The sequence below is a fragment of the Hemitrygon akajei genome, chromosome 4, assembly GCF_048418815.1.
Source record: "Hemitrygon akajei chromosome 4, sHemAka1.3, whole genome shotgun sequence".
Taxonomy (NCBI): Eukaryota; Metazoa; Chordata; class Chondrichthyes; order Myliobatiformes; family Dasyatidae; genus Hemitrygon; species Hemitrygon akajei.
Genome location: NC_133127.1, coordinates 152711135 through 152736398, shown reverse-complemented (window position 1 = coordinate 152736398; position 25264 = coordinate 152711135). Strand labels below are relative to the sequence as shown.

At 38.1% G+C, this 25264-nt stretch overlaps 1 protein-coding gene across 4 annotated transcripts in view; it reads right to left on the bottom strand.

The window, feature by feature from the left end:
• Positions 1–1319: 1319 nt before the first annotated feature.
• The window catches only part of elmod1 (ELMO/CED-12 domain containing 1), a 48100-nt gene continuing 24155 nt past the window's right edge, over positions 1320–25264 (bottom strand). For 3 of the 4 annotated variants that reach the window (XM_073043632.1, XM_073043634.1, XM_073043635.1), the window contains exons 6-11: positions 25088–25221; positions 24912–24980; positions 21139–21162; positions 9678–9728; positions 8267–8400; positions 1320–6085 (exon numbers count right to left, since the gene is read on the bottom strand). In XM_073043632.1, coding sequence (XP_072899733.1) covers positions 5913–6085; positions 8267–8400; positions 9678–9728; positions 21139–21162; positions 24912–24980; positions 25088–25221 — 585 coding nt within the window. In that variant the 3' untranslated portion in view covers positions 1320–5912. The remainder of the gene's footprint in view (positions 6086–8266; positions 8401–9677; positions 9729–21138; positions 21163–24911; positions 24981–25087; positions 25222–25264) is intronic. The other variant, XM_073043633.1, reaches the window with a different exon arrangement.

The following is a 25264-nucleotide window of genomic DNA, read 5'->3' as shown; positions in this document are numbered from 1 at the left end:
ATAATACACACAAAATGCTGAAGGAACTCAGCAGGCAGAATCTGTGGAAAAGAGTAAATTGTTGAAGTTTCAAGCTGAGACTCTTCATTAGGACTGGAAGAGAGAGATAAGAAGTCAGAGTAAGAAGGTGGGGGAAGAAGAGAAAGAAGTACAAGGAAGTAGGTAAGTACAAACCGGGGGGGGGGGAGGAGGGGTGAAATAAAGAACTGGGAAGTTGATTGGTGAAAGAGGTAAAGGGCTGGAAAAAAGGCAATTTGATAGGAGATGACAGAAGGACATGGAAGAAAGGGAAAGGAGAGAAGCACCAGAGGGAGTTGATGGGCAGGTAAGAAGATAAGTGAGAGGGAAATGGCAATGGGTAAGGTGAAAGTGGGGGGTGGGGTGTCAATTACCGGAAGTTTGAGAAATCGATGTAACTTTATCTAATTGCGAATTAAGCCAAAAGAGATAAAATTTCCACTATCCACGGTAACCAATATGTTGTAACAAAGCTGTGTGTATGAATGTATTCTCCAAGATGTTTGAACTGGTATGGTTTTTTTCATATTTAATGACTAAAATCACAGCTATTCTAATGTTAATTATTTTAGACTGTGCTGCAGCATTAATTTTTACCAAGAATGCATTCTCCATTATTAGTACAAGTTGGGAATGCTGAAATTTTTACTATACACTACTGGTTCCATATAGTCACTCTTGAATATCAGAAAACAGTTTAATCCATTAAACTAAAATATTATAATTGCTTAAAATATAGAATATAATTACTAAACATAGCTTGTAAGGTGCAGATCAATTGTGGATGTGAAATTCAGTGATCATCTATCTGTCTATTATGTTTTTCTCATATAAACCTCTGTCAATGGATCTTTAGTTGTTTAAAGGAACAAAACAAGCAATATACATTGACATAGCATCTTCTATATTACACAAAAAATTGAAGTGACTGTTACATGTATATTCTTTTCTCTTGCTTATGAACAATGAGATATATCATAGGACACTGCCTGTTGTCCCCATGATGCATAAAACTCTGTTCAACAGAGTTTTATGCATCATATGAAGAGTAACACTTCTAACAAATATATTAGAATATATATATTTAAATATATTAAAATATATTTATCTGTAAGAAAACTAAAATACCAGAAATAAGTCATTTGCTCAAAAAATATTTGGGTCTGATTATTTCAACTGAGAGAGTATATTATTAAAAAATAAATATAAAATCATCCAATTGACAGATCAGAATGGGAGAAACCTCTAGGTGTGGGCTTTAAAGGAAATAACAGAGAGAGAAAAAACACAATCTAAGAATGAAAATTTAAATGTAGTATTTTTATTTCAGTAATGAACTAAGGATTTTAGATTATTCTACATGGAAAATAGCATGTTATAGATACAACTTGGTATAGCTTGCTCTTTCCATTGGGGGAAAACAGAATAAGAACCTTTTTAAATTTTTCATTATTAAAGTTCAGATTTGTCCATTACAAATTCCTAAGCATTTAGAACAAGCTATTGCACATTTTGAAATCCAAATTCATACACAACTATTCACATAACTAAATAAAAATACTTTATGAACTTCAAGAGTAAAGGTACACTTAAACATCATATTGATTTAAACACTTTAGGATTGAGCGCTGAGTGCAAAATATACAAGTATGATCAACAAATTGTTTAAAGAATACAATCTGCTTAAATATATACAAATATTGATGTTTGGCAAACATGATCATCCAAAATTGCTCTCATCAAATGTTGCATGGTTCAAGTTGAGCTAAAGGCTATTCAAGAGAAAACTGCTGATGAACTAAACAAAAATGTATTTTGATCATGTCCAGTGACAATCCTGTTAATTGTTCAAAAACACATATTGTATTCAAGTTAATACATCATTCAACACTTCTTTGCCAAAAATTTAGAAAATGATAAAAATTAACAGAATTATGGAGCATCTACTGAAAAGGAAACTTTTAAAAAATATTCTGTTTCTTCTATTTTGTCAGTTCTTTTGAATTCTCATAATAGACTTCAAATAATTGCCCAGCTGGCTCTGTATTCAGGTACACTGAATTTAAACTACATATTTCTCATCTGCCATTGTGAAGAAGAACAATAAAACCAATCTTCCCAATAGAAAATTTGTACAATTACACTTCACTCAGTTTTATGCCATTGAAAGCAAACAATAATATTGAGTGTAATGTAAACTGGTGCCTTGTTCATTGCTGGTTACAAGATTAGGTCAAGATTAGACCAATAATTTTATTCATTTTTTAATTTCATGTTTCCCTTGCCTTCTCCAGTTTTCTCATTGTTCCTGTATGGCATAACTTCATCATGCCTTTATCTTTTACTGCATTAAACTATATAATCTGCCAACTAAAACAATCACAACAGCATTTAAAATATAAAATTTTATATTAAATTTATGCGGGAATTTGTTTCAATCATTTTCTACTTACAGTGCTCAGAAAGAGATTCTGCAGCAACCTTGTTCAAACGTTGTAAGAGAGTGGATGGCAGGTTAGCTTTTGTGGCTCTGTTCTAGTGTTTTGGATCATCTTAGCTATAGCAGTATTCTTTTTAAATTATAGAGAGTTACAACCAATATTTAAGTTACATGTGCATATTTATTAAAAATAAATTTATATTATTAGTTATTTTAAGTGTAGAATAATAAGTTAATGAAGTGAACATTGGTTCTAATAAAAGGTGAATTTGGGAATTAATGAGAGAAAACAAGGAGCTGGCAAATGAACTAGACAGATATATTATGTCGGTCTACACTAAACGAGATACAGGTAACGTTCTAGAATAACTGTAAATCAGGAAATGAGAGAGAGGGAGAAACTCTGGAAAATTACAATCACCAGGGAAGTGTTCCAGAGCAAATTGTCGCAGCTGTTGCCTGACAAGCTGCCTAGTGCCGATGGACTTTATCCCAAACTTTTAAAAATAGTAGTGGTTTTAATTTTCCTAGATTCTCTAGATTCAGAGATAATTCCATTAGACTGAAATAAAATAACTAACTTCTCTACTCAAAAAAGGGAAATAAGGTAGGAAACTACAGACCATTTAACATCTGTAATAGGTGAAAATATTGGAAGATTTTATTAAAGATATTATAGCAGGGCACTTGGGAAAATTCAAGCTAATAAGACATTAATATGGTTTTGTGAAAGAGAGATCACATTTGATAACATTATTGGAATTCATTTTAGAAACGTACTATAGATAAAGGGGAACCAGTGGATACTATAATTAGATTTTCCGAAGGCATATGATAAGAGGATACATTAATAGTTACTGTGGAAATTAAAAGCTCACATATTGGCATGGATAGAAGTCTGGCTGACTTACACAGAAAACAAAGAATAGGCACAACTGAATCCATTATAGATAGCAAGATATAACAGTGATGTACCGCAGGAATTAGTACACAGGCCTCTAACATTTTACAATTTTTATAAATGATTTGGATGAAGACATAGTTGCTAAGTTAGGAAAATAACTTGTGATGAGAATACAGAGGAGTTGCAAAGGGATGCAAATAAGTGAATGGGTAAAGGTCTGACAAATGCATCCGACTGGGTGGATATGGAAAGTTTCCTCTCAAGGGAAAATCTAGAAGATGCAAGCTTGGCAGAATAAATGAAAATCTATAACATGAATTGGGAGAAATATCTGAGCTGAGATATCCTTGGTATATCCACTTTATCAAGACTCCACTGAACTTTACACCTTCACCAAACTGTTACCTATGCTCGTGTCCTTTCCTAATAGATCAATGACGTATTTAGAAGAGATCCTACCTAAGCAACATGTAACTGAAACATTATATTCTATTTTTATCAATACATTTCTAAATGCTTCCCTATTTACTGACTGTGGTAGCATATTAGCCTTTTGAGAATCATTCCCCATGCCACCCAGATCCTGTTGACTTTCAGAGCTCTGCAATCTCTCACCTTCTGGATAATATGCTTCTGTATTATTCCTGCCAAAATGAATAACCTCACATTTTTCCATACATGTGAACTAAATATCTAAAAGTGAAAAAACATGAAGAAAATTCAACATTTATTACAAAGAATACATTTAGGAATTTTCCTTTAAGATATTTTGCTCATGACAAAGGAGAGAAAAAATTAAATTTAGGTCAGTAAACATACTGTAGCTAACTTGCAAAAATTATGAAATGTATTGACTGCAGGCAAATAAATTTGATAATTAGTGAAAATATACATGATTAAAACTTTGGTTTGATCAGAGTATTCTTGAAGTTAGTAAGAACAGTAAATACAGTAAATACACTGATCCTTATCATTAAAGTTCAAAGTAAATTTATTATTAAAGTATGTGTATGCCACCATATGCTACCTTGAGATTTATTTTAATGGGATGTTTTGAGGTTAATTAGCAATACAGTATTAAAAGTTACATCTTCAAACATTTAGAATCTTTTTAAACAATACCTGGAGTATCCTATGGTTACAACAGCATTATAATATTTGAATTAAAAACATTGAAATCTAGTATGCTCAAGTATAATCTTAAACTTCAAATTCTGAGGTGGTGAAAATGAGACATTAGTTCAAGGAATAATATATTTATAATATATACATTAAAATCTTGTATTTTGTTTCATTAAAATACATTTTGAATTATCACCAATGAAGAAGTAAAATGACAGGTATACAGCTTGCTTAAAAACTAAGTTATAGCTAATCTGAGGGCCATCAGCTTAATTGATCAAAGATTTGGTGGTTAAGAAAAAAAATACCTAATTTTAAGATGATGTGCATACAAGCAGTGGGTTGCAATTAAATACTATGAATTTTTATATTTGTTTCAGTTAATAAATACATTTTCATCTAGGTGATGCCCCTTTAACAAACTTAATAAACTACTATATTTTAACTATAGATTCACCAACTGTTGTTTTGTAAACAGTACCATATTTTTCTGTTTTCATATTCATATGTATATATTGTCATAGCAGGGTTAACAAATCTTTAAAAAAAGGTTTATCCCTTTTCAATCAGATGTATTTTAAACTAGATATGGCACTGATGTGATAATTCACAAAATACCTGTTTATTGGTCCAGAAATGCACTTAAAGCCAAATGTGTGCAATCTACTGCACCTTCACATGCTCCAATAACTATTCTATGAATCAATAAGCAAGATTATTAATAGCACACTGTGCCAAGCTGCACATCACATTTCCTATTGAGAACAAATAACCTTCTGGACATTTGACACACAGTCCAAGCTATTTGCCTCCAAACCTTCAAAGCAAATCTGTCAAAACACAAGATATTTGCTCTAATTTGTACTGAAATGGAAGTACAATTTAAATAAACTCACCGAACAATATTTGCTGAGAAGTTAAAAGTTACCATATAGCTAAATCCCAGAAAATGACATTGTGTGTAGTTATGCAAATTCTTTGATCAAAATACAGTATATTCTTCTACAATAAATATTGTTTGTAATTTTATGCAAATTATGAAATAATTTTTTTTAACTAAAGGGCTATATAGAATCATTGATCACAACATTATAAAGCACAATAGGAGAAAAGCAGCATATGAGAGATAATGTATGAAAACATTGAAAAAATTTCTTCAAATTATTAAAAATGTAACACTCCATGCTGCAACAATATGAGCAAGTGTTTATGGAGAATATCTCCATTGTTCATGTGAATGTATAGCATGTGCAGTACTTTTACTGTTTCAAATAGAGAACTGTTATACTTAAAACAAAGCATGCATACAGTCACCATGGTCATCAGATATGCTGGTCATGATCAATACTGTGATTTAAATTCAGTTTCTTAAATTCAGCTCACAGACAAGTATGAAGTGAGGCAGTGATTGGAGAATGGGAAGATGGTTTACAGATTCATTAGACTCTCAGAAGCTGCAAAATGGGGGCACAGGGTCATGTCTGGGTTTTGAAGCTGTTTTATAATCCGCTTGTGGAACTTCTCTCGAACACGATTAAATTCCATTATATCAAGAGGATCCTCTTCAACCCAGAATTTATGAAACTCATGCATCAGGTAGCCTGCGTGAAACATAGGTAAAGCAAAAAAAAAAATCATTTGAAGGAAACTGTATACAGAATAGTAACCAATGCAATTTTATAATATTGCAATTTTATTTGTTAAATCCCAAGAATGAAAGCAGAGCCAGTTCTGAACAAAGCTTCTGAACAACTTGGATGCAGGATGTGTTGCATTAAAAAGACAACAAAAGTGTGAGTTTACAACAACAATAGAAAGAACACAAGGTGACAAGATGAATGAAGACAAGAGACTGCAGATGCTACATTCTGGTGCAACGAAGAATTTGCTGGAGGAATGGTTGAGCAAAATCTGCATGGGGGGAGATGGAAAGAAAAATTGTGGAGGTTTTGGGTCAAAACCTTGCGTCAAGACTGAGAGTAGAAAGGGAAGATTGTTAGTATAATTTGTCTCCCTACTTTAACTCACCCCATTCCTTATCTGCTTCCATTTGCCTGTGATCTTTCATCTCTCCTCAGTGCACCAATCACCTATTAGCCCCTGCCTTACCACCCACTTTCCTCTTTATACTGGCTATGTTTCCTCTTCACTCTCAGTCCAGTTACAAAGGTTTGACCCCAAACATTGACAATCCTTCTCCCCCACTGATAGCTTCTCTACTTGCTGAGTCTTCCAGTGAATTGTTTATGGACAAGTTTACTATTGGTGGTTATAAAGATGGAAAAAACCTGGACAATTTGCATTAGAATAAAAAAAGAAAAAAAACATTATACATCAGGATCAGAGTTTTGCAAATGATAGTATATCTGAACAAGAGATATGATGTCTCAGAGCTCTAAAATAGTGGTCGCCAACCCGTCGATCGCGATCGACTGGTTCATCTTTGAGACTTTCCCAGTAGATCCCGAAAAAAAAAAGAAAAAGAAATACACAAATACTGTTGAGAGATTGTTTCCGGGTTGCAGGGTTTTAGTTCCGTTCTTTCTGCCCAGTGCGCACGTGTCTAGCTCCCCCGCCACGCACTACACAGTGTACTTCAGTGGTCCTCAACCACCGGGCTGTGAGGAAACGATATGAGTCAGCTGCACTTTTCCTCATTCCCTGTCAGCCCACTGTTGAACTTGAACCCACGCGAGGTCATCAGTCGCCTAAACGCAGTGATACCCTTGCGCCAAGGATCACTGGTTGGCCTCGGGTAACCGGCCGGCAGGAAGTGCCATTGGTACTGGCCTGGAGTGCGGACAGATGGGCGCCGCCTATAAACCTGTTTACTACACCGAATGTTCGTGGGGAACCCGGTGCTAAAATATTCGCAGACGAACTAATTCGGGCTCAGAGTTTTGTAAGTAGCAGAGCAGCTACCTCGCTGCGATCTGCTGAAACAGACTTTTGTCGGCTGATAGATCCTACGGGGGGAGGCGTGCCCTGTTGCACTCCTCGCTCGGTTGTTCTCTCTCTCTCCGGACTACAATCCGGTATGGGAACCTCCGACCCTGACCTTGTCCTCTCACCCCACCTGTGACCACCCGCACCTGGCCAAGGTGGCTGACGGAGGGTGGGTGGGAGGCTGGAGTTCAGGCCCGGAGGCTGTCTAATGAGGCAATGAAGCCCTCAAAACTGCTTCGGCACCTTAAGTCCAAGCACCCCACACTTAAAGACAAACCCGTTGAGTTTTTCCAGCGGAAAAAACATGAGCAAGCAGGACAGCAGCGAAGTGCCAAGAGCCGCAAAAACTAAATTGCGGAACAGACTGAACATAAGGAACCTGCTTCGAGTATCGCTGTATTCCGGTCGTGTTTAACACCCTCTCCCCCCCCCCCCCCCCCCCCCCCCCCGTCGGCCGGTCCACAAGAATATTGTCAGTATTAAACCGGCCCGTAGTGCAAAAAAGGGTGGATACCCCTGGTGTTTATATATTATTTCCACTTCCGGGTTGCGGGGTTTTACTTCCGGTCTTTCTGCCCCGGTGCGCATGCGTGTAACTAATCAATCTGGGGTCGACCTTACCTTTCACTAAGGCCGAGGTAGGGGATCTTGGGCTTAAAAAGGTTGGTGACCACTACTCTAAAATGACAGCTGAACAAAATATAACTGGCAGCCATGCATCTACACCCAAACTTACAAGGAATACTAAAGTATATTAAGATATTTATCAAAACTACATTTCAACAGAAATGCTTCACAGCAAATGATACTTAAGTTTATGTTTGGTATTAACTTACAGAAGACTTTGTGGAAGTGAAAGAGTGATGGTGATTCAGGAGCAACATTATACAAATGGGTCTTCAATGATCCACTTATAAGCAGAGAATATGCAAGGTCAGTTATATTAATTCCTACTATAGCAAATGAAAACCTGTAAGAGAATAGATATACATTTAAAAATGTAATCAAATCAGAATAACGTGGAATCAATACAAAAATTTCCCTGACAGTAAATTCTTAATTGGAGGGATTTTGGAGGCACTAAAGAAATAAAAACCAAATTGCTGATGTTATTTATTCTGCCTAGGCAGTCCGTCAGGATAAAGGCTGACTTGGTTGTTCTACTCTGGTTTTATAGGTTCCATAGGTGGTTATTACAGACTCTGCCAGAGATGGAGCAGGTGGTGACTGATGTGTGCAGCTCATGAGGTGGTGTACTTCCTTAGCTATTCACACTTAACTTCTGTGTGCTTCCAACACATTGCCTTGAGGTTCTCTGTACTATCTTGAACAATCTTTCTCCATTTTGAGCTAGAGATTTTTGGGAGCTGGTAGATTTGTTGCACTTCTTCAAAGAAGCTTTGAGCATGACAATGAATATATCTTTTGTTTATCTGGTAAATACTTTCCATGACAGAGCTCAAATTATATTATCTCTTCTGAGAGGCTGGTTTTGGGCATGAGAGCAAATATACACAGAGTAACTAGGCCCTTGATGCTGGGGTTATTGGGCTGGGAGAGCATTCTGATGTTGGGTTGTTTATCCTTTCGGTGCCTTGAAATGCTTACTGAAGATAGTCCAGGTCTCAAAATAAAAACATTTAGGAGGGATCAAAGTATCTGGTAGATCGTGACTTTTGTGCAAGAACTGAAATCTTCCTCTCCAAATCCCTTTTCCTCAAATGAGTAAATGACTAAAGACTAAGCTGGTACATTGACCTACTGATGATTTGACCTACAGATCCCAAGCATTACTAGATAGATCTAGAAACTTATTATTGAATACCAGTGGCAGTGGCACAGATCTGATATCTGATAAGAGTTGGTGTGTGTGAGGGACAGTGCGAGAGAGAGTAGGAGAGAGTAATAGAAGTGGAAAACTTTTCATATTGTTGAAGTGCATCTTGCTAATGTTGCATAGGTATTTTGATACAATGTGGAGGAGACTGCAGAGAACTCTGGATGTAATAAACAAATGAAGGAGATGCATCTTAATGTTTGACCCTTTCAATTTCCACATTAAGGTCTTCTTTGAAGAATTTATTTTAAATGTCTAATCTTGAAAGTTCTTGTACAGCTTTTAATCTTCCCTCAACAGATGGTTTTTACATCACGTTTTAAGTGAATGATTTGTATTGATACAACCAAATAATTTCCAAATCTTTGTAAACATTACTTTGAAATGCAGAACGGGAGCTAAGTACTCACCCAATTGCTTGATCAATTTTTTTCTTTTCCAACTCTTTTTTATTCAATTTGCTGTTTAAAAATGTAAACAAAATATGAATTAGTTTTCTCATATCAATGTTGTTATGCATAAGCAGTAAATTTAAACTATTATTCTAAAAAGACAGCAACTGCATTTTGCTTACATCATTTGTATACTTTCCAATCTGAAAGATCTTGGCTGCGACCCAAATCACATGAACTAGGGCAGCAAGTAAATCCTCAAAATGTTATATCAATCTGCTTTTATAATGTTTAATTTGTAAAAGGAGAGATTTCGAGTGGATATGAAAATCAGCTTTGAAACAACAGGAAAATGCCAGATAGACAAGGTCTGTTTCACCATTTGATAATTGATTACTGAGCCTGTACCTCAAGCACTTATAACTCAATTATTATCACCTCTAATATCCATAGTTTCCAAAACACTATCAATATCAGCCTTGTATGACAAAGTATGGACAGTCCCTTTTGAAAAATAAAATAGCAAATTTACAGTTCTCTGCCTAAAGAAATGACTTCTTCATCTCAGTCCTAACTAACTGCCCTCTTATCCTGAGCTTCTCTGTCCTGTTCTGAACTCTGCACAGAGGGAAAAAAGGCAGCACATTGGTAACTGTCTTGTTAAGCCCTCTCAGAATATTTATATGCCTCAATGCAAATATCTCTCATTCTGCTAAATTCTTTCATTCTGTTGTTGTTCAGTCGTTAAGTTGAGTCCGAATCTTCGTGTCTTCATAGACCATAGGGTCCATCGGGTTTTCATGGAAGGATACGGAAGTAGATTGCCAGGCCTTTCTTCCGCCCAGACACTGCTACTGCCCAGACTGGGACCTGGCTGGGTTTGAACTCAGGACCATCTGCCTTGAAGTCCGGTGCTGATGCCACTACTCCACCAGTCAGCCCAGGGTAGATATCAAACACAAATTTTAAGCCCAAATTTAATATCCAAATATTTCTGAAAGGTGCTCACAGATGCATGGATGGATGAAACCTATTGAGAAGTACTTGCTGCTATCATACCAACTGCACTAAGATATTGAATCTTTTAACACAAATCAGCAGCAATAAGTCCTACAAGTTCGTTGCAGATATGCTTTATAATCTGCCACTGAACCTGTGCCCAAGTAGATCTGGCGCTGGTAAGCTGTGGCATATTGCAGCAGCCTGCTTGATATGCACCCTATTGACAACCAGTTCATTCCACCACTGATACACAGCTGTTCAATGACAAGATGCACTGCAGCAATTCACCAAGACTCCTTAAAAAGCTGCAATCTCAGTTTAAAAATTAAAGATCACAATTTAGGACAGTGATGGGGTGAATATTTCCTTTCCTCAGAGATTAACAAGCCTTTGTAAATCTTCCCCAAAAAGGATGATAGAAGCAGAGTCTTAGAGAATTTTTAAGGCAGATAGACACAATAAATAGGGCTGAAAGGTTATGACAATAGATGAGGATATGAGTTGAGATTACAATCAGATCATTTATGCTATTATTGAATGTTGAAGCTAGCGTGAAGGTCAAGTGACTTACTCCTGCCCATGCTGCTTGTGTGCACATATGACTCAATTAATTTCAATGGAAAAGAATGACTCAAGGAAAATTCAGGTAACTTATAACTTTGTATTTTACACATTGTAAGTATTTTTTTCCAAAAGTATCACCAATTTTTATTGTAACATAATGCTTATTTTTCTCTGAATGTCAGAGCGATGCCGGGCTGCACAGTTTAAATTTGCTGTTTGCATTGGTAGGGTCCTGCTGGGCTGGGTGTTGTCAGTCAAGGACTACCTGCAAGTATAAGAAAATCTCCAATAATCTGGCACACAGGATTTATCAGTGTCAGACTATTATTAATCCAACATACTTTTATAAACTTTAATTAAAAAATGTTACATAGCAAGTTTTAAAATGTATCAGACAAATTTAGATGGATCAACTGAGTGGAAAAGGAGTGGAGCAAACATCATCTGGTGAGTTGCCAAATTATTGGGTTATCAGAGTTCATTGTAAATTTAAATAGTAGAGTGCAAGTGTAGGTAACTGCTTGCTGTGGAAGGTTGGATATGAACATACCATGGACCTACAGGTTCTATTCTCTGTGCTTTTTTACCTTTTTGGTTATCACTGACTTTGTTGATTCTACCAAGGCATCCTTTAGAGAGTTAAACTTAATTTCTAAATGATTGCTATCATCTTCAACATATTCTATTTCTAGACTTAGAAATCTATTCCTTACTTCAATCGTAAATTTTTGTCTTAAATTTTCTTCTTTAATCAATTGCGAGTAGTCAAGGGATTGTTCAGGTTTTTGAAAGGAGACGGAAGAAAGCAAATCCTATAGAATATAAGTTAAGAAGTTAAAGTCTGTCCTGAGCCTTATAGGCTCATCAGGCCAGTGCTTATGCCGGTGTCCGTGGTTTGAAGCGACTGAGAGTACGAGACTCCACCCCCCCTCCCCCCCCCCCCCCAGATAGGACACCAGTCTATCGCGAGGTTAAACCCAGCATTTTTGCCGGTACCCATTTTCAGCTGGGTGGACCGGAGCAATGTGCGGTTAAGTGCCTTGCTCAAGGACACAACACGTTGCCTCGACTGGGGCTCAAACTCACAACCTTCAGATCGCTAGTCCAAAGCCTTAACCATTTGGCCACACGCCACAATACAGAATATAAGTCCTTAGATAAAAAAGTTAAAAGCTTATGTCAAAAAGCCAAAGAAGAGGAATGTGAGCAGCTAGAAAGAATCCCTATTACTGATCCAAAAAGGTTACATCAACAAATTAAGAATATCACTGGTAAAAAGCTCCTCTGTTCTTCAGGTGGATATTTGAAAGCAAAGGACGGTACCATTATCATGGAAAAAGATGAGATTATGAACAGATGGACTGAGTATATTCAGGAATTGTTTGAAGACGATCAAAGTGAAAAACCAGAAATTAAGAAGAACATTGAAGGTCCAAGTATTTTAAAATCTGAAGTTCGTAATGCAATAAATAAGATGAAGAAAGGAAAGGCATTAGGTCCTGATGAATTAGTAATAGAACAAATTATCGCCCTTGAAGATTATGGAATTGAAAAACTTACTGATTTAATCAATGCCATTTATGAGACTGGAATAATATCAGAAGAGATGGAAAAATCAGTATTTATCACTCTTCCTAAGAAACCTGGAGCAATAGAATGTGAACTACATAGGACCATAAGCTTAATGAGTCATATCACCAAGATACTTCTAAGAATTTTGATGACAAGAGCTAAAAGTTACAAGCTGAAATAGGTAAAGAACAATGTGGTTTTGTGAAAGATAAAGGTACAAGAAAAGCAATATTGATGTTAAGGATACTATCAGAATGAGCTATTCAAGTGCAAAAAGATTTGTTTGTTTGTTTTATCGACTACACAAAAGCATTTGATAAAGTGAAGCACAATAAGCTATTTGAAATATTACAGGAAACTAGATCTAGATTCAAAAGACCTCCGCCTAATTAGAAATCTGTACTGGGAACAAACTGTCGCTGTAAGAATAGATGGAGAAGTGAGTCAGTTTACGAAAATCAAGAGAGGCGTTAAACAAGGGTGTGTTTTCTCCCCTGATTTGTTTAATGTGTGCAGTGAAACAATATCACAAAAAATAAGACATCTTGGAAATCAAACACAAAGTACACTGCAGATGTTGTGGTCAAATCAACATGTACAACAAGCTGGAGGAACTCAGCAGGTCGGGCAGCATCCGTTGAAACGAACAGACAACGTTTTGGGCCGAGACCCTTCGTCAGGACTGAAGGAAGAGGGGACAGGGGCCCTATAAGGAAGGTGGGGGGAGGGTGGAAGGTGCCAGGTGAAAAACCAATCAGAGGAAAGATCAAGGGGTGGGGGAGGGGAAGCAGGGAGGGGATAGGCAGGAGAGGCGAAGAAGGAATGTAAAGGGAAAGCACTATGGGTAGTAGAAGAAGGCAGAATCATGAGAGAGGTGATAGGCAGCTGGAAGAGGAGGCAGAGTGAAAGTGGGATGGGGGAAGGGAGAGGGAGGGAATTATCGGAAATTGGAGAATTCAATGTTCATACCAAGGGGCTGGAAACTACCCAGATGGTATATGAGGTACCATCCTGAGTTTGGCCTCATCATGGCAGTAGAGGAGGCCATGTATGGACATATCCGAATGGGACTGTGAAGCAGAGTTGAAGTGGGTGGCAACTGGGAGATCCTGTCTGTTGTGGCAGACAGAGCGGAGGTGCTCGATGAAGCGGTCCCCCAATCTGCGTCGGGTCTCGCCAATGTAGAGGAGGCCGCACCGGGAGCACCGGATGCAATAGATGACCCCAACAGACTCACAAGTGAAGTGTTGCCTCACCTGGAAGGACTGTTTGCGGCCCTGAATGGTGGTAAGAGAGGAGGTGTAGGGACAGGTGTAGCACTTACGCTTGCAGGGATAAGTACCAGGTGGGAGATCTGTGGGGAGGGATGTGTGGACCAGGCAGTTGTGGAGGGAACGATCCCTGTGAAAAGCAGAGAGGGGTAGAGAGGGAAAGATGTGCTTAGTGGTGGGGTCCTGTTGAAGGTGGCAGAAGTTGAGGAGGATAATATACTGGATCCGGAGGCTGGTGGGGTGGTAGGTGAGGACAAGGGGAACACGGTCCCTGTTGTGGTGACGGGAGGATGGGGTGAGGGCCGAAGTGCGGGAAATGGAGGAGATGCGGGTGAGGGCATCATTGATGACGGCAGAAGGGAAACCATGATTCTTAAAGGAAGAGGACATTTGAGATGCCCTGGAATGGAAAGCCTCATCTTGGGAGCAGATGCGGCAGAGACGGAGGAACTGGGAATAGGGAATAGCATTTTTACATTTGGCTGGGTGGGAAGAGGTATAATCAAGGTAGTTATGGGAGTCAGTGGGTTTATAGAAGATGTCAGTGGACAGTCTCCATCAAGAGATGGAGACTGAGAGATCGAGAAAGGGGAGAGAAGTGTCTGAGATGGACCAAATGAGTTTGAGGGCTGGGTGAAAGTTAGAGGCAAAGTTGATGAAATTGACGACCTCAGCATGGGTGCAGGAAGCAGCACCAATGTAGTCGTCAATGTAGTGAAGGAAAAGTTGGGGAGCAGTACCAGTATAGATTTGGTGCATAGACTGTTCCACATAACCCACGAAGAGGCAGGCATAGCTGGGGCCCATGCAAGTGCCCATAGCTACACCCTTGGTCTGAAGAAAACCTTGAGAATCAAAGTTGGTGGTGAAAACATCAATAATTTCAGATATGCGGATGATACTTGTTAATTGCAAGTACGGAGGAAGAATTACAAAACTTAATTGATATAGTTGTTGAAGAAAGTGCAACAATGGGTCTATCTATCAATTGCAAAAAGACAGAATGTATGGTGATATCCAAAAAGAAGGAGAATCCTATCTGCAAGCTGAGAATAAATGGGGAAGGCATAAAACAAGTACAGAGGTTTTGCTGCTTAGGAAGCTGGATGACATCAGGTGGCAGGTGCGATATGGATATCAAAAGAAGAATAGGGATGGCAAAAGACACCTTTATGAGAATGAAGAATATACTGACCAACACTAAACTAGGCATGACAACCCGCCTCAGAGTACTGAAATATTACGTTTATCCAGTTATGTTATATGGTTCAGAATGTTGGACAATATCTAGTAACATGAGGAAACGAATTGAAGCAGAAGAGATGTGATTTTTGAGGAGGATGCAAAGAATATCATGGGCGAAACAAATATCTAACGAGGATGACATGTACAAAGCAAGCACAAAAAGAGAAATAATGTATGAGATCATAAAAAGCAACGTAACTTCATTGGACGTGATTAGGAAAGAGGAGTTAAAATGCATGGTAATTATGGGAAAGATTGAAGGGAAGAAAGCAAGAGGAAGGCAAAGACAAATGATGATGGAGGCAGCAGCCAGCGAACTGGAAATGAATACCAATGAATTGATCCACTTGACCCGAAACAGAAGTGTGTGGGCCATGGCAGTCAAAGCTCAAACTGGGCATGGTACCTGATGATGATGACGATGACAAGTTCTATGTTGTGTACTGATAAATGCTAAGCTTCCTATTTACATTTCAGATGACAAACACCAAAACCTTATAACTCTTCTGCACTAATTCCATGGGAGATCTTCTTGGGCACAGAGAATAAAATCTATGCACTGTACTCTGTTATGATACCAGCCCCCTCCTTTGCAAGAATCGCAAGAGCCCTAGTGAAGGGGGGGGGCCAATGACCCAAGAGGGAGAGAGACGTGCTGAATAGACACAGGAAATGGGAGAGAGAGGGAGACGTGCTGAAGACCACGTTCCCCCGGGAAGCAGAATAAAGCGACTCTGACTATTGTCTCATGAAGACCACGTGTAAAGCCCTCGGGCAAAGTGGGCTGGTTGAGAGAGAGATTGACACCTGCGATCCCGTGAGGAAGTATAAAGGAGGGTCTGGGGGGGGACGACCCCTTCAGACGCACCAAGGAGACACGATAGCGATCCCGTCGTAGCGGGAAGCCATTTTGAAGGAAGCCACGTGCATTAGATTCCGAATCGGGAGTCTGTGGCTGGAATCACGGACAATCGCTTTTAACTAACAACAGGAAAGTCTGCTCTCCTGATTCCACCGCTTTGCTTCGTAAGGACCTGGGCAAGTGTTCCTTTTCTCACCAATCTCTCTCTCTCTCTCTCCAACACGGGAAACTCAGCGGTTCCCAGAAGGCTGAAGCCTGTCGACTTTTTGAATGACTGTTATCTTTTTCCAAATGGACAAGATATTATCCCCTGGACAACGATAGAGCTTATTTCTTATTGAGTACTACAACCCCCGCGCTTTAGATTGAGTATTGACAATTTATGGTATCTGAATGTTTGTATTAACCTTACTTTTGTGCCCCTTTATAAATAAAAATGTTTGAAAATGGTACCATCAGATTTCAGCGGACCTCTCTATCTTTGCTGGTAAGTGATCCAGTTACGGGATACGTAACAACTCCGAATGCAGTCTCACCAAACACTGCATAATTTCTGCAAGACTTCCTTTATTATTCCAATTGTTTCCAATAAATTTCAATGAACAATTTGCTTTTCCAGTTGTTTTCTATACTCTACATTCTTCACATTTTGAAGCCGCACACTCAGATTCTTCTATACATATTTCACACCATTTAAAACACATTCAGTTTTCAGCACCCAACGCCTGTAGTCTCATGTTTCCAGTTTCTTCCAAAGTACACCATCTCATATTTTTCAAACATTTACTCCATAGACCACCTTCTTCTCCATTCTATGCCCTTTAGAAGATGCTTTGAGTCCCCTTCACTTGCCTAAACAAACTTTCATAAATAAACAAACTTGTATACATTTATCTTATTGACTTTGAGGAAAAGACATAATGAACAGATGCATGCCTAACACTCTGTAGTTGCTTTCTTGCTACTTACAAAAGAATTTCTATCCTTGGTTTTCTGTTCATTATTCAATCTCTTCCCATGCCAATAAAGTTAATCAGATTATTTTTATTAGTTCAGTGGAATCCTGAGCCGTATGTCACATCATGGCTGCGGTACCAGATCAGCAGATGACACCATAACAAAAGTTGCTTCAGACCCCCGAACACATATTACGCCTGACCCTTTGTGGAAATTATTGTGAAACTTCTCATTGGTGGCATTTGGTAAGTAGGTAATTACTTTTAAATTGGTGAAATACATGATTACCGTCTTTTTCTTTACTTGCTTGATAATTACATTTTATGATAATTAGTGAATGCAACCGTGAAATACTTTGACATATTATCAAATTAAGTATTATATGTTTTATTGTACCAGTTATACACTGAAATGTAGTGATAGGCTATAATCTTGTTAATGTCTTAACTATCACTATATTTTTGTGGAGCTCTGGAATTCATATATTTCTTTCATCTTGGTTTACTGCTTGACATTATCAGAAGCCCTGTTCATATGTATATGTCACACCAAATTTGTGTACCTGCTCATTACATGAATGAGGCAAGGAAGTTGCCCAGTACATGAAATGAGCAGGTACACAAATTGGGTGTGACATATATATAGAGAGAGGATATAGGAAATGGCAAGCATTTTGTCAGCTCCAACACCTAAAACATTAGCACTGCACCCCTGGTAATAATCAATAAACTAATTGTTTGGAATCAAATAACTTACCTGTGTTTCAGAAATGGGTGTGTCTGCACCTGCACCCCCCCCCCCACCCCTACACTCCTTCTCTGCCACCTGTTGCACACCCATCCCTTAATGGTTGACCCTCACTATTCTCAACAGCCTTTGCCTCTGCCAGATTTAAAACTGTCTCTGCTCCATGCTGAAAAATACAGTACTGTACAAAAAGTCTTAGGCACCCTAGTTATATATATGTACCCATGATTTTTGCACAGTAGTGCAGATATACTACAGCCCAATAGTATTTATTAAACATGGTTTCCCCATCCTAAAAATCATGCTGATGTATAAAAATAAGATTACTCACAATAGTCAATCTATCAACTTCCCTCCTCAAGGAGATAATGAAAACAATTCAACACCCAAGGACTACTGGATGTCATAAATTTCTCATAAAAAATATTACACCATGAAGTTTGAATCTATTACCCTCAGTCTTCTGATCATGACCTGGAGAAATATTGAATTTTTGCAAAGAACTAGTATTTTCATTAACTGTGTCGCCCGGAGCAGGCTTGGGGGCTGCTGTGCACGCACATGCAAATGCAAAAGTTCCAAACTACTAAATAACTGATCACTGTTGACAAGTCTATTGCACTTCAAAGCTGCTTGCTGCCGTTTCCTTACAGTTATCCCACTTGCATTGAAAGGAATTTATATTGAGTTAATCAGATTATTTTTATTTTCCAGTTTTACTTTTACTTAAAAACATGAATAATACATTTTATTAAGAGCTTTTGACTATGAATGGCTAATATCATTGACAGCGGTTTCAGCTTGGCAATTGCAGCTTCATAAACTGACAAAGCTTTTATGTTGGAAAAACGATCAGAGGGCTCTAGACTGCAATGTCAGTAAGCATGGACTGCAGGCCACTCAAAGGAAATTCGGGGCCACTATACAGTATCTCACTTAGCAGTTAAACATATTGTAACAAGAAGTGTGGACAAAATTATTTATTCAACACACAAAATGTGATGTAGCTCTTGATCACAATGAGCAAGTCAATTGCTTTATTTCCCACAGCACAATGATCACAGTCCAAAAGTGCTTCACCAGTTACAAAGCACTCTAGGAAAGTTGTGCATTTCTAAATGCAGATTCTCTCTACATAAATGCAAATTGTTCTTTTCCTATTGTCAGCAGCTACATGCCTTGCTGCAGCTTAGATGATACACCAATATCTTCAGTTTGGTGAAAAAGAGAGATTTCAACCTCTTAGCTTTTTCAATGTTCAACCTCAATGTTGTGAGCCTGACTTACTTATCATAAAGTCCTTAATGCAGATTCTTATGCAAGGGAATCTGGCACCATTGTCTTTTACCACTTGGTTCTGAACACAGTATGCTAAATTAAGTTATTCTACTGTGAGTTTCTGAACATGAAGAACTAGTTGAAAATATATCTAATTTGCCTCTCCTGTAATGAAAGGCCAGAGTGAATGTCATCCTTTTTTAGCATTGTCCTATAGAACTTAAAGTCAACTTTCACCAGGTATTGATACAAATCATAAGTTAGAGCCACTGCACTTGACCCATGTCAACACCTCATAAGTCGTAACTTCATATCCATAATATCCTATATGTAAAAACAGAAAATGCTAGAGATGCAAGATCAATAGTCTGAAATGTTAATTCAATTTCTTTTTCCACATCTGCTGCCTGGCCATTTGAATATCTGCACCATTTTCTCATTTTATTTCAGATTTCCAATATTTTAGCTTGGTTAGCCTATATTCAAACAAAGGGGTTGAGGAGGGTTGACTAATGCATATTAATAAACCCCCCCCCCCCCCCAATAGTGCACTGCACCTTTCATTACACTGATAATGAATTGTTTCCAAATGGAAGTAGAGCCCATGGCCATGTTTGGTAAGAACCCAGGTTTTTACTAAATATTGATACAGTTTCTGCAATAACAAGCAAGCGGGATAGCAGAAGGGCAAGGATCTCTGGGGTTGAATAGCTGAAAACTATTTTTCCAGTGAAATATTCCTCAGAGGTCTTGAGAAATAATCCAAGACCGAAGGCTTGGTGCCTCCTTGTGCAACTAGATCTTTGATTTCTTCAGCTGCAGACCCTAGTCAGTTCAAATTGGCAACAACATCTCCTCCACAATACCCTGTTCTACTCACTTTATTGAGGCCAAGTATAGCTCCAATGTCATATCGGAAGTTTGCTGACGATACAACTGTTGTTAACTAAATCAAAAGTGGTGACAAATCAGCACATCATAGGAAGATTGAAAATCTGGTTGAATGGCTCAACAACAACTTCTTACTCGATGTCAGCAAAACCAAAGAATTGATTTACTCCAGGAGGAAGAAACCAGAGGTCCATGAGCAAGTCTTCATCAAGGGATCAGAGGTGGAGAGGGTCAGTAACTTTAAACTCCTTGGTGTTATCGGAGGAGGATCTACCCTGGGATCAGCACATAAGTGCCACGTCAAAGAAGGTATGGCAGTGCCTCTACTTTCTTAGATGTATGCACAGGTTCAGCATGTCATCTAAAACTCTGATAAACTTCTATAGATGCACAGAGAAGAGTATCCTGTCTGGTTGCATCACGACCTGGTCTGTAAACACCAATACCCATGAATGGAAAAGCCTACAAAAAGTAGCGGATACAGCCCAGTCTTTTACGGGAGAAGTCCTCCCCGCCATTGAGCACATCTACAAGGAGCAATGGCACAAGAAAACAGCATCCATCATCAAGAACCCCCACTATCAAAGCTATGTTCTCTTCTCACTGCTGCCTTGGGAATGAAGTGAAGGAGCCTTGGGGCACACACCACCATGTTCAAAAACAGTTATAACTCTTCAACCATCAGACTCCTGAATCAGCATGGACAGCTTCTTTCACCTCAACACAGAAATGATACCACAACCTATGGACTCACTTTCAAGGACTATTCAACTCATGTTTTTAATATTATTTATTAATTCATTGCATTGCATAGTTTGTCTTCATTTGCACATTGTCTGTTTGACTGTCTTTGTATGTAGTTCCTCATTGATCCCATTATATTTCTTTGTATCGACTGTGAATGACCCCAAGAAAAAGAAACTCAGGGTAGTATATTGTAACATATACATACTTCAACAATAATAAATTTACTTCAAACTTTGAATACAATAACAATATTGCCTTTAAATGACTGTCCAATGAACATGCTTATCAAACAATAAAATATAAAGAACAATGCATGATTATGAAAGATGTTTTACAAAAGTACCTTACATCTTCTTTAGTTAGTTGCCTAAAAGAAAGGACGAAATTAAAATAATGGTAATGTCAAATATTATAAAAAGGAAAATAATATACAAAATGGAAATGAGGTGAAGATAATTTGCAGAAAAGGTTTGCAACTGGATGTGTTTATTATTTCACAGAAACTATTCTTTTGCATACGAAAATGCTCAAGTCAGCTTTTTAAAAGATCTCAAGATATTTTACTGCATTTGAACAAATGTTGTGTGAGGTAGAATTGATCTTGCATGTACAAATGTGCACAAAAACCTTTCCTCTGAATGCCCCTGCCTTAGATCTTAGTGGAGGCTGCATAGTAATTGGGCATTAGACAGGGGAAAGGTGAAGGAGTGTGGAGGTGACTAGGGAGATGACTGGGGAGAAGGAGCTCAAGGACACTAATTTGAAGGGGAGTAGAGTGGGTTGAACATGAACAATGAAAAGTTAAATAATAAACCTATCTCTGTGAGGAAAAGGTCCCAAGAAGCATCAGGGCCTTTTATCAAAACAGGTCTAAACCCTTCCGTTTGGGCCCATTTTAGCCTTCAAGTCCCTAAATATAATGTTCAACCAATTATCAAAATAAGCCTATGTAACTTGGTGTAAATAAAAACCCGTTACAATTGTCAACTGTTCATTCATTCAGACATTGAATGTGAAAGGGAAAGGTATAATTTTTATCAACGGCCTGAATTGCTGCTATTATCACAAAGTTTCACAAAAAATGGTGCAAGCACAATTTTCAAAATCCCTCCCACCACCAAGGTGTTTTTGCATGTAGTACACACTGAAAATCCCACTGAGCATAAAGTACCTGCTCTTGTATTAGCAGTTCTTAAATATTGTGATTTGTTGCTTTGCTACTGCGAAACAACAAATTTCATGTCATCCAAGTCAGTGATAACAATTCTGATAAAACAAAATAAGGTATTCAGTAAGAATCAATGAAAATTTCAACAGTTCAGGGCTCCAATATTATGTTTATGTGGTCACTTAATGCCTGAGAAATGTGACAAAAGTAATTATCCTTCTGTTGATGTTCAGTGCTGTGATGAATTTAGCTCTCTGTGTAATGTTTTATACAAACTTCCATCTTTTGTCTTCCATCATCAAATTAGATTTTCCTAACCTTAAATGCTCATTTTTATGGTTGCTGATATTTAACTTCTCTTTTAAAAAAGTTTTTATTTTGTTTGTGGCATTTTAGTAAGATGCCACTGTAGACTTTATTTGGAGTGAAATCAAAACAAACTTTTAATGCCATCACTTTACTAGAATAAAGAATTCCTTTTTTTTATTATAGTGTATTGGATGAACTAAGTGCAAGTATTAAAGGCATAGGAGCAGAATTAGTCTATTCAGCCCCAACTCCATTCTCCTGCTTTCTCCCTGTAATCTTTGACCTCTTACTAATCAAGAATCTATCAATCTCTGCTTTAAGCATGACTTCCACAGTTCTCTGTGACAATGAATTCCACAGATCCACCATTCTTTGGCTAAAGAAATTCCTCCTCATCTCCATTCTAAGAGGATGCCATTCTATTCTGAGGTGGTGCCCTCTGGTCCTAGACTCTCTCACTATTGAAAACATCCTCTCTACTAGATCTTTCAATACAGTGGATTCCAGTTCATTGGGCCATTCATTAACCAGGGAATCTGCATATTTGGACAAGTCTTAAAGAACAAAAACTAAGAGAAATTAGACAGGATTCTCTTCATTTATTTGGGACAGGAGACTTCTGCTGAGCAGTTTCTATCTAATTTCTGTGCACTTCTGAGGCCATTAGATACTACACCAGCCTTAGAGCAAACAATTTTTAAATAGCACCCTTTGTGTTCTAAAAGCAGTGAATTCTGTCACTGATAGAGGGTGAGAAATAAGCAGTAAGACAATTCCACACTGTTTTGCTCACTGCAATTTCAAGCATTCAGACTTGGAGATGCCAGAAATGGCTGGGACTGAAAATGAAATGATTTCACTATAAGTATTCAAAGATACAGTATTGACAATTATCCTGAAATTTATAATGAAATTGCAATTGTTGAAAGGGTTGTATGAAGGCAGCCCACGATCCGTACAAAGTCTCTGCAGTGATTTTGTTTATTTATGGTCAATCAAAAGAACATGGCAGCGTACAGGGGATGAATTCCTCTGTTGATAAATACTAGGAACAAATAAACAGTTTTACAGTACCGTCATAGTACTGGTAATGTTCTAATTTGTTCTGTATTCCATTTATGTATATAATTTGTTACTCAGTTAGATGGTAGTTTGTCTCTTTTTAAATACCTTTTTAACTATTTCCATGAAAGTTCGATTAATTGGGACAGCCACTTAAATTGGGCTGAAACGTACTGATCCTGATGTGTCCTAACTAAGTGGAAGCCACTTTATTTGATAAATTTCAATGACATTCCCCCCCCCCCCCCCAATTCTTCTAAATGCCAGTGCCATCAAACACTCCTCATACACAAACCCTTTCATTCCTGCTGTTTCTCGTAAACCTCCTCTGGACCCTCTCCAATGCCAGCTTCATAGATATGGGACCCAAAAGCTGCTCACAATACTCCAGATGTGGTCTGACCAATGCCTTATAAAGCCCCAGCATTACATTTTTGCTTGTATATCGTCTAGTTCTTTGGAAATAAATGCTAACATTGTATTTACCTTCCTTCTGCAGAGTCCCTGCTTCCTCAACACTACATGCTCCCTGCCCCAACTACTTTTGTTTCATCTCCAAACTTAGCCACAAAGCCATCAATTTCCATCATCCAGACCATCAACATTTAATATGAAAATAAGTGGTCCCAACACCAAACACTTCGGAACACCACTAGTCACCGGCAGCCAACGAGAAAAAACCCTCTTTATACCCGGTCTTTGCCTTCTTCCACTCAGCCAATCTTCTGTCAATACTGATATCTTAAAAAGATACCATGGGCTCTTATCTTGTTAAACAGCTTCAGCACAGCACTTTGTCAACGGCCTTTTGAAAATCCAAGAAAGCAACACCCACTGATACCCCTTTGTTTATCACTGCCAGTTATTTCCTCAAATAATAGGTACAGATTTGCAGGCAAGACTTCCCCTGAAGAAAACGATGCTGAATTTGGCCTATTCTATTCTGTGCCTTCAAATATCCCAAAACCTCATCCTTAATAATAGACTCTAATATCTTCCCAAGTACTGAGATCAGGCTATGTGTCCTATAATTTCCAGTCTTCTGCCTCCTCCTTTTTTAACGTCGAGTGACATTTATGAACTTCTAATCTTCTGGAACTATTGTAAAATCTAGTGATTCTTGAAAGATTGCTGCTGATGCCTCCACAGTGTCTTTGGTACATCTTTCAGAACTCTGGAGGGTAGTCCATCTGGTCCAGGTGACTTATTTACTTTCAAACCTTTCAGCTTCCCAAGCACCTTCTTCTTAATAACAGCAACTACACGCATTTCTGCCTCCTGGGCTGCTGCTGGTGTCTTCCAGCGAAGACTGATGCAAAACACTTATTCAGTTCATTCACCATTTATTTGTCCCTCATTGATATCTCTCCATTATCATTTACCAGTGATCCACTGTTGCTTCTCTTTTGCTCAATACGTCTGAAAAAACACCTGGTACCCTCTGTTATGTGTTATACATGCAAAAAGTGCAGATTTGGTTCTGGAGTAAAAACATAAGTTATCTAATTGAAATATGATCTACAGGGATTGATAACAGATTCTGAATGAAGGATTTTGGTAGAATATTATCCACTTACCTATACTTTGGTTGGTGAGAATCAAAGAGAACTCGGCGAGCAGTTACATTGTCATGTTCTGCAAAAAATCTGAACAAAACAATTAATGAATATAAACATGTTTTATTCAATTAATGTGCAAAAAGTCAGAAGTAGAGGAAAGCAAAAAAAAAATCCTGCTTGTAATGTATACTTACACCAAATTATATAACCCCAACATCCCCATTCCTCTGAAGTCCGTCTTTGGGTCATCACCTTGGAAACCTATTTCACACCACTGCTTACTAATTCGACCATCCAATGTTACATCAGGACGAAGGGAGGTCCACAGCTGACAGCAAACATAGAGAGGAAAGAGCATCATTTTTCTAATT